Below are 10,148 nucleotides of genomic sequence, written 5' to 3'. Positions count from 1 at the left end.
GTCATTAGGGGAATCAACTAATGAGCATCAGTGCCATATATAATATGAGTTGGTTAAGAACATAAAATGCACTTTCTGCCGAAGAATAATACTAGAATGAAATAATGCACTATTTGTATAAGGAATAATAAAATGAGTGTGAAAATACTAAAGATATTAATGCAGTCAAATACCATATAACAAGAATAATCATCATTGTAAAGGTTGCTGCTAGTGCTACACAGTCCACCTATTTTGAAGACGGCTAGCAAACAAAATCGTACACTTAACCTTGCATGTCACGACATGATTCAAGTTCATTCCAGCTATATATATTCAAGTTGGAGATAGTACACACAATTCACCACCATACACTGACTGTCTCATAGGACAATCCATCACCCCCTTCTCTGTCTTTCATTTTAATTTTCATTGAAATTTGAAAGCTCCAACTCAAAAAACAAAGACACCTCCAAATCAAATTAAATATGGCCTCTTCTCCCCTTGTTTTTCTCCTCCTTCCTTCTCTTACAACAACCCTTTTCATCATTTTCCTTCAAATTCAAACAAGTGTTTCTTCTGTCTCATCTTCAGCTCAAACCCTCCTCATATTGCCTTTAAAAGCCCAAACACTCCCACATGGTTCTGTTTCAGTTCCAAAACCTTCTTCACGTAAAATCTCTTTCCAGCATAATGTAACCTTAACAGTTTCACTAACCGTAGGCTCGCCCCCACAGAGTGTTACCATGGTCCTCGACACAGGGAGTGAACTCTCATGGCTTCACTGCAAAAAATTCCCAAATTTAAACTCCATTTTCAACCCACTCCTCTCTTCCTCTTACACACCCACACCCTGCACCTCACCCGTTTGCAAGACCCGAACCCGGGACTTCTCCATACCCGTTTCCTGCGACCCGAAAAAACTCTGCCACGCCACCGTCTCCTACGCCGACGCCTCCTCCATCGAAGGCAACCTCGCCACCGAGACGTTCTTCATCGGCGGGTCAGCACAACCCGGGACTATATTCGGGTGCATGGATTCCGGGTTCAGTTCTAACCCCAACGAGGACTCCAAGACAACCGGGTTAATGGGCATGAACCGCGGGTCGCTCTCGTTTGTGAACCAAATGGGTATACCCAAATTCTCGTACTGCATCTCCGGCTACCACTCCTCCGGCGTGTTGCTCCTCGGCGACGCCACTTTCTCGTGGCTTGGGCCGTTGAAGTACACGCCCCTCGTCAAAATATCCACCCCATTGCCGTACTTCGACCGGGTCGCATACACGGTCCGACTCGAGGGAATCCGGGTCGGGCAGAAGGCTCTGCAGGTACCCAAATCGGTTTTCTCGCCGGACCACACCGGGGCGGGTCAGACCATGGTGGACTCGGGTACCCAGTTCACGTTTCTTCTCGGGTCGGTTTACACCGCTTTGAGGGAAGAGTTCGTTGCCCAGACGAAAGGAGTGCTGACCCTTTTTGACGACCCGAATTTCGTGTTCCAGGGATCCATGGACTTGTGTTACCGGGTCGGGTCGGTTCTTCCGCCGCTACCGGCGGTGACGTTGGTGTTTGAATGGGCGGAGATGAGTGTGTCGGGGGAGAAACTCTTGTATCGGGTGGATGACGTGGCGAAGGGGAGAGATCAGGTGTATTGTTTCACGTTTGGAAACTCTGACTTGTTGGGAATTGAAGCTTATGTTATTGGGCATCATCATCAACAGAACGTGTGGATGGAGTTTGATTTGGTCAACTCTAGAGTTGGATTTGCTTACACTAAGTGTGAACTTGCGAGTCAACGATTAGGCATGGGTCCTTAGACGTGGACTTAGTTCCAAAATGGGTCCTTAGATTTGGATATATATATAGGGTTTTATAATTCTCGTGTCGAAGGAGAATTGAAATCTTATGTTGTAAAGATAAAAAGTATGTGAGACCCATGTGTTAGAAAAAATTATATGTAGAACTCATGTTAGCACGAAAATCGAAGGGTGTGTAGAAAAATTATAATTCTCATGTTAAATGAGAATTATAAAATCCATATATATATATATATATATGTCCTTAGCTCTTACTATATATATATATATGTCCTTAGCTCTTACTAACCTTGGATCCGATTTTTTTTTGTCCGATTTTTTTTTGTTTTTCTTATGGCCCTACCATTGTGGAGATTAGTTTTAAGGACGAGTGATGTTGTAAAAGAAAATTTTATGTCCGTAACATACTATCTTGTAATATGAAAAATATCAAACTCTTAATTTTATGGGTGGGTCATGGATCGGAGTGTGTGCAGTGGTAGAAAGAAAAAGCCACGTAGGTTTGGTAAATATCAGTTGTACTAGTTTTGTTCTTAAATTTTAATTTGTTGTTGTTTGTGTCACGGTCAATTTCAAATTTGTTTGGTAATGTGTACACACGACAAGTGTAGCGTGTAGATGTAGTAATAGTGTTAGCATGAAAAATGATATTTCCACACTTGGAAGTGAGAATATATTTCTATAATTTCAGAAAATGATAATAGGTTTGAGGAATTTAAAAACAAAAAAACACATTTGATGAGTCTATGTTCTACTATTTTGGTGAGAATACGTTTTGTATGCTTATATTGTTAACTGGTTTTAATCTTGCCTTGTGCTTATTTTTGTTTAATCAATTAATTTTATTTTAACTTTTCACTTTGTGATAGGATTTACTCGGTTAGTGTAATTCAATCAAGTTTGTTTTTTATTTTCTTATTGCACATTTTTTTTACATGACTTTCAATATATTCTTATTGTAATTTAATTTTGTTTCTCACTTGGCTAGGGCCTATTTGGATAGAGTTTCAGCTCATGAGTGTGAGTGGTGTATATGTACCCACGATCCTCACTTCCTTTTTTACTACCCACGGTCACTCTCCTGACTCTCACAATAATTGTTACTCAAAGTCTATATAAATGCACATATTGTGCCTGTAAGAGTAGGGGTGTTCGCGATTTGGATTGGATTGATTTTGGAAGCAAAAATCATCTGATCCAATCCTTTCGGTTTGATCATATAATCATCCAATCGATTTGAATTTTTTTTCAAATTCGATCCGATCCGATCCAATTTTTTCGGTTTGGATTGGATTGGTTTTCGATTTTTTGAAAATCATAAAATTTGTTTCATGATTATTGTCCAAATAACATCTTTTGTATATATTAGCTTTGTAAAAAAAAAATTGAAATACAAAAGCACCAGTAAACGATAATGTAGTTTTTTTTTTGGACAATGAGATATGAAACTCTACACAGATAAAGTTTTGTTATGAGATGTAACTAGATTTTTTCTTGAGTTTAGAAATTTTTTAGCTATGATTGGGGAAAGACCCGAGTAGGTAGAGGGAAATTAATATATTGGATCGGTTTGGATTGGAACAGTTTTCATCAACCAATCCAAAAACCGATCCAATCCAATTAAAATTTGCAGTTTTCTTTCGATTTTGGATTTATTCGATTATCGATTTTTCTGTTCGGTCACCGCGATTTGAATTGAATAGATTTGGATCGGTTGATGAACACCCTACTTAAGAAGACATTTCACACTCATTGCATTCTACCATATTTGCTAAGTCTCATAGCAGTTACTGTTTCAGAGATCTCTCGTACACACTCTTTTGTTTGCACCATCGGACTTCGGTAATTCGGTTAGAGGTGTTGAATCCATCATTGCTAGTCACCTGATTCACTTGCTCCATAGCTATAATTACTAGCATCTTTACTCCACATTGGTGTTCACCCGAAACAAATTTAATTTTTAATTTCCACAATAGTGTACTAAATATTACTAAATTTGTGATTTAATTTCGATTAACGTAAAATGCCTTAGCGAGTAAATGTTTTTGTAAAAAAGTCGCTACTGATCAAAACGACGACGTATAACTTTTGGTGCCTTACAAAGAAATTTTTTACCTACCACTGTACCAGTAAACGTCACAAAGAAAAGGTGCAAAAGCGAAAAACAAACTCCAAATCAAAACAATTTGTGCTGATAACATTATTGTGAGATAAGATCAATTGGATTGATCGCTGTTACCATGAATTCAATACTTAATTAGTTATGATTTATCAGAGATGATTAAAAGATAAATTTTTTTAAAACCTTTTTAAAATATTATATAAAAAATAAACTAATTCAAATACATACTTAATTTTAAAGTTAAGCTATTTCTTTTTTTTGGTATCCAAATTAAGCTATTTCAAATTAAGTAAACAAGTTAAAATTTATTTAAATTTCAAACCAATTAACTGTAAAATTATTATTCATTTTTTTTCATATTTTTGTTTATCGTATTTTGTGTGAATTATTTTTAGAGCTATTCCATTCTTCTCGAAAGGCATTTACAAAATACGTGGCGGGATTATCATACACCACTGGTTTGTCTTTTTTGTTTAACAAAAATCAAAAAAGGGGAAAAAAAAATCACCGATTCTCGGTTTCCGTGATCTTCTACCTCGAATCGAATCGATAGGTACAACAAAAGAAGATCCAATCCAACGTTTATTTTTCGATCGAAATCTAAAAGCTGTTTCTGATCACTGCCTCAATCGGATTCAGCTGTTGTTCCTCATCAATTTCCGTAAGTTTCTCTCTCCGATTGTCGAGGCTTTCGCGCACTGCATTGATTCGGTTTTCATCATCGAAAATGTTCTGACAATGATTTCTTTTTGATGCGTTTCTTTAATGTTTATATTCCCTTTAAAGTGATCTTGAGATTGAGCTAGGGTTTTTTATTTATTTTTTATTTTGTGGATGATCTGCACCTGGTTAATGCCGGGAATATGACTGATTGATGTTATTATCTTAATTCGTGTTTTCCTCGATTACATGAGTATCTCCATTGGATTCTTGCATATTGTGTAATCGTCTGTAAGGCTTGAATGGGTTTGGCACCAAGGTTCTGGTGTTTGGTGTGTTCTTAATGAAAATGGATTAAGGCTCAGTAACTGGCAGGCAATTGTTTGATTCTTTAAGTTTATTTAGCCGATGATTGGAGCTGGTGGATGGGTGTGGTAGTTGTTATAGAGATGGATGGAGGGCTTGATTTCGTTAAGGAAAATAACTTGAAAATTAGAATACGTTAATCTATGGTGTGTTACTTATGTCTGATACAGGGAAAAATATATTTTTCTAACTGTTGTACCAAACGCTAGGAACCATAAATTTTCATCAATGCTGCCTGCATTGAATAAACAGAATAGGTGAAATATATTTTAGGATCATGTTCTATGTGTAATTGAAGCAATTTGAAAAGTTCATGGATTACTTTGAAATGTTTGAGAGTTATGTGTCTTAACTAGTTATTTATTGTTAAGGTTGGCCCAAATTTATCCCTTTATTTCCTCTTAGTTTATTTTTGTGGTTATGTCATTTTGATGGTAAAGATTTCAGATAAGTGATATTTTTTTATGCTATTGGGAGATCTAAGGGATGATCCTGGTAGGCTTAGAATGTGGTATGTTGGATGCAGTCTCTCTTGATATAGTTATCTGGAATTTTAGGGTTTTTTCTATTTCATCCTTTATGTGAATCGTATTGATCTTCACACTCAAGCATGTATTTTGAACTTTTGATTTCTTGTTTACTGACTACAATTTTATTTTATATTTCAGAATACTGGAAGGTTTGATTCTGGTCTAGCAACCCATGAAGTTTTGATTCAAATTTCGAAATATATAGAGCCATGAGTTTTGTTTTTCGAGGAACAAGAGCAGATATGGAAAATGGGTTTCCTGGATTTATACATGAGAGGCGTGCATTGGTATGTACGTTATGTGTCAATTATCAGCATAAATATTTTAGCATAGCTGAAATATGTGATGATTTATTGATTCTGTGTTTTCTAGTTTTATGAATAATAGCATTATCATATATATAGTTTATTTAACAACATCAACTTCATATTGATTCCAATTTTTTCTTCAGCGTGTTCATACAGCACGTCCTAGTAATTCCAATTCACTCACTTTTCTTGTGACAGGTATTAGTATTCTCATTTATGTTTGTTTTATCATTTTTGGTGCAGATCAATTCTTTTTCTATATCTTCTTCAATATCCAGTTCTTAACTTACTGCTTTTATGTTGTAGTTCTCCTGTTATTCATGATACTGAACTCTCACCAAATGTCACCAAATTTTCTGGTAAGGTCATGGTAATTAAACAAGGCATGCAAGTTTTTCATGAAAAAAAATTGACATTTTAAACTATTGAAGTGGTTTATGAGGTCTTCTTTCTGTTTGTAGCTTTGGCTGGTGCTTGGTGTTTTCTTGATGGCTACAATGCTAAGGATGTATGCAACATGTCAACAGCTTCAAGCGCAGGCCCAAGCTCATGCGGCAGCAGCCAGTGGCCTTCTTGGCCACACGGAACTGCGGTTGCATATGCCACCATCAATAGCACTCACAAGCCGAGGGCGTCTGCAGGGTCTCAGACTTCAGCTTGCACTTCTTGATCGGGAGTTTGATGATCTAGGTTTTGTAGTTCTTTTTATGATATTAATTCCTCCTTTACTGCTTATGAGATTCTTTAGAACTTTCTGAAAACCAGTTCTATTGTAGTTAATATATGTGCTCTCTTCTGATGTGTTATATAATATATTCATATACAGATTATTCTTATCTTCTATTTTTATTTTTATTTTTTTAATTTCAGATTATGAAACGTTAAGAGCTCTGGATTCAGATAATGTTTCTGCTTCACCTTCTATGACTGAAGAAGAGATAAATGCTCTTCCCGTCCACAAATACAAGGTTTCTGGTCCCCAAAGGTAAGTACTCAGTCAGATCTCTAGTTATATCCTCCCTTTAAATGGGTTTTTATATCGTAAACCAATAATTCTATCCCTAAGAGTTTGCTTTCATCCCGAAAAGAGAAAATAAACTCTTAAGAGTAATGGTAAATGTACCAAAACTTGCAGTAAATTTTTTGTCAAAAATGATGCAGCCAAAAATACAGCTCATTATTGTCATTTCTTCTATCAAATTTTGAAGATACATATGAGGGTAAAAAATTAAAGATACGTAAAGAAATTATGTTACCTTTTGTTATTGATTGATGAAATGGAAATGCTGATTTGGACTGCCATGTCATTTGGGACAAGAATTTTTGGTAACTTTAGCGATGTATATTATTTCTCTATATTGTGTAGCCATTTTATATGATATGCGAAGAGTTTCTTAAACTATACTTTCTATACTAGCAACTTACATGTGAAATTGTACAGGACATGAATATCATGTATGTGTGTATGGGTCTATATATATATATATATATATATATATATATATATATATATATATTAGTACATTTTCACATGTCAGTTACTAGTAGTATCTACTTAAAATGCCTGTTGAAATGGGAAATTACTACTTGATTTACAAATTTTATGGAGTCTACATAAGCTCGTAAAAGTCATAGAACTGATATTTGACAAGAAGCTGCTTTTCCTTACAGCAGTATTTCCTCAATGCCACAAGCTTCATCTTCCACTTCTGCTGAGGTATCAACTATATCCTTGGACTTCGCCCCCTCTTCATTTGGACTGAACAAGTGAATTACATTGCATCCCATGAGAACTTCACTTATTTTTCTGCATTATTTTCCTGCATTATTCCTAACAATATGGGAAAATGCTGATACTCCTCAAACTGCATTTGTATGCAGTGACTTTGATATCGATATATAGCCCATTTATCTTGGTTGAGGAGTTTGAAAATAGTCAATGCCATTACATTATTTTCTTGAATATCATATTATCATTTAGTAAAGCTGTTCTTTGTGACTGAAAAATCACGGGTTCAAATTCGGAAATCAGCCTTTTTGCAATTATGTAAGAATAAGGTTGCGCACAATGATTACTCTCACCCAACCTTCGTCGAGGTTTAATGGGGAGTGGAAATCATGTTATCATTTACATCCACCATTGTGCGTCTATTCATTCTAAGTCTTTGGAATTGTCCTCCGCCTGATGTTCTCATGGGGGATTTAAATAACAAAAGAATCATACAAGTATACAACATTTATTTTGTTAATTTTTCCTTACTGTCAAATAGTATAACTTTTCATTTTATTAGCAGTTAGTGTGGAATGAGAGGTTGACATGATTTATTGCTTTTCATTTGTGGCAGAAGAAGCAAGATAATTCGAATGCAGTTGGAAGCATCAAAGCCTCTGATGATGAGCTCACTTGCAGTGTATGCTTGGAGCAAGTTAATGTTGGAGACGTACTGCGTAGCTTGCCCTGCTTGCATCAGGTTTGTTCCATAGCTTACCAATTTGTATCTTTTTAGCGAATAGTTTCTGTTTCGTATTTGTCTAATGATACATTTTGTCAATTCGTCTCTGCTAACGATCATGAGTCACTAGTGCATGCAAGAAGTCGAAAATAATATAGTTACTTTGAACTCCATGAGAAGGAAGAGCAGGCTTTTAAATGTGAAGTTTTAATCACCATTTTTCTGCCACTAAGTACTAGTGTTGTTGAAATCCTGCAAATCTCAGCTACAGTTGATATTGGATATATAGGTTATTGCTGGCTTTGTCTCTGTTTTTGAAGACTTTCTTTTCTTTGGATGTTCCATTATGAGCTTGAGCCACTTAAGTTGTGTATCCGTAGAAGAGGCACCTGCAGTGCAGTTAAAAACAAAATCTTTTATTGTATATCATTATGGGTTTAGTGTTTCTTATGTTGTAGGAGATAAGTTTATCTTATACATACATAAAAATGTGTGGGGCTCTACCCAAGTGTGATGGCTCAGTTGGTAGCATGGGGACTGAGTGGTGGGAGAGGACCTCGGTTCGAATCCCACCAACACCATCTGGGAGGGGCATAAGTACCGTAATCTTTGGATTCGCACCCGAACTCTGGATTAGTCTCATAGGCGGCTCAAAGAGTCGAACCCGTGGGGATACTGGGAGGTTCTGATTCGCCTCACAGAGGTAATTAGGATCAGTTACCAAAAAAAAAAAAGTGTGGGGCTTATATAGGCCCATGAGAGAAGAAGAGAGAGAGAAAAAAAATATGGGTTCCGCAAACTTTTATGTGTGTGTAAAGATAAATTTATCTCCTACAACGTGAGAAATGTGAAAAACCAATTCAACCCAAAAACTTAAGCTATTGGATGAGGCTACATTAATGATTTTATATATCTCAACACGCCCCCTCACATGAGAGCCCACTGGGCTTGAAGGGTGGACGATGCACATGTGAAAAACCAATTCAACCCAAAAACTTAAGCTATTGGATGAGGCTACATTAATGATTTTATATATCTCAACACGCCCCCTCACATGAGAGCCCACTGGGCTTGAAGGGTGGACGATGCACAGGTCCACCTACCTGTGCGAAGAAAGAAATTCCACTAGAGAAAGTGTGGGGGTGGGGGGGGGGGGGGGGGGGCGAGAATCGAACCCGGGACACGAGGTTCTGATACCATGTAAAGAACCAATTCAACCCAAAAGCTTAAGCTGTTGGATGAGGCTACATTAATGGTTTTATATATCTCAACAAGAAACATTTAACCTTATATTTATATGCCACGAAAATTTCTTTCATCTATCAATCTAAAAACTGTTTGTAAAGGTGCAATATCTTTAAAACCATTTTTTAAAAAAGTTCTTTGAAGTATTTTGTTATTTTTTAGTCATTGTAAACAAAAACATTTGGGTTTTTAGGAAAGTAAATACTGGTATCTACATGCTTATGAACAATTATTGACTAATATCTTAGGAATAATTCTATAATTTACTAAAAATCTTCTGGTTGTTACCCTGTATTTATTTATTTATCTAAATGTGATACTGACACCTGGTTTATTTTTTTTTCTTCTTCTAAGTTTCACGCTAATTGCATTGATCCCTGGCTGCGGCAACAAGGGACTTGCCCTGTCTGTAAATTCCGAGCAGGATCCGGGTGGAATGACAGTGGACATAATGATATCGCTGACATGGTTTGAATGGTCTAAAACTTATGTATGGACGTGTGATTATAATCTACTATAACTGTAACTTACTCTCATCATGTATGTAAGCTAGTGGCTTATGACTAGTATTCGTGTAATTACCCTGACTTAGTGATATGAGGAATACCGTATAACAACTATAGAAGTTATAAAATTTGTTTCCCATTGAAATTACGAAGTTTCTTGGG

At 36.3% G+C, this 10,148-nt stretch overlaps 2 protein-coding genes across 3 annotated transcripts; both read left to right on the top strand.

The window, feature by feature from the left end:
* Positions 1-310: 310 nt before the first annotated feature.
* LOC133311848 (aspartic proteinase PCS1-like) lies at positions 311-2,101 on the top strand. Its single transcript, XM_061512969.1, has one exon. It carries the CDS (start codon positions 468-470, stop codon positions 1,794-1,796), a length of 1,329 nt encoding a protein of 442 aa, XP_061368953.1. The 5' UTR covers positions 311-467; the 3' UTR covers positions 1,797-2,101.
* Positions 2,102-4,350: 2,249 nt separating this feature from the next.
* On the top strand, positions 4,351-10,148 carry LOC133311839 (E3 ubiquitin-protein ligase SDIR1). Of its 2 annotated transcripts, none has more exons than XM_061512950.1 (9): positions 4,351-4,579; positions 5,613-5,761; positions 5,926-5,980; positions 6,089-6,141; positions 6,244-6,472; positions 6,653-6,767; positions 7,457-7,499; positions 8,128-8,253; positions 9,835-10,148. In XM_061512950.1, exons 2-9 carry the CDS (start codon positions 5,684-5,686, stop codon positions 9,952-9,954), a joined length of 819 nt encoding a protein of 272 aa, XP_061368934.1. In that variant the 5' UTR covers positions 4,351-4,579; positions 5,613-5,683; the 3' UTR covers positions 9,955-10,148. The 2 variants fall into 2 exon arrangements, with proteins under 2 accessions (XP_061368934.1, XP_061368933.1); XM_061512949.1 differs by having other exon boundaries at positions 7,454-7,499.

The sequence above is a fragment of the Gastrolobium bilobum genome, unplaced genomic scaffold (assembly GCF_033153095.1).
Source record: "Gastrolobium bilobum isolate Gb01-03AN ecotype WA unplaced genomic scaffold, APGP_CSIRO_Gbil_v1 utg739, whole genome shotgun sequence".
Taxonomy (NCBI): domain Eukaryota; kingdom Viridiplantae; phylum Streptophyta; class Magnoliopsida; order Fabales; family Fabaceae; genus Gastrolobium; species Gastrolobium bilobum.
This window is presented reverse-complemented; position numbering and strand designations above follow the sequence as displayed.

What these genes read in the sequence shown, in the direction of transcription:
- LOC133311848 (XM_061512969.1), top strand. Translation starts at nt 468, where the DNA reads ATGGCCTCTTCTCCCCTTGTTTTTCTCCTCCTTCCTTCTCTTACAACA.
- LOC133311839 (XM_061512949.1), top strand. Translation starts at nt 5,684, where the DNA reads ATGAGTTTTGTTTTTCGAGGAACAAGAGCAGATATGGAAAATGGGTTT. An exon ending in ACTCACTTTTCTTGTGACAG is followed by an intron (nt 5,981 to 6,088) that starts GTATTAGTATTC and finishes TTTATGTTGTAG; the next exon opens with TTCTCCTGTTATTCATGATA. An exon ending in CATCTTCCACTTCTGCTGAG is followed by an intron (nt 7,500 to 8,127) that starts GTATCAACTATA and finishes CATTTGTGGCAG; the next exon opens with AAGAAGCAAGATAATTCGAA.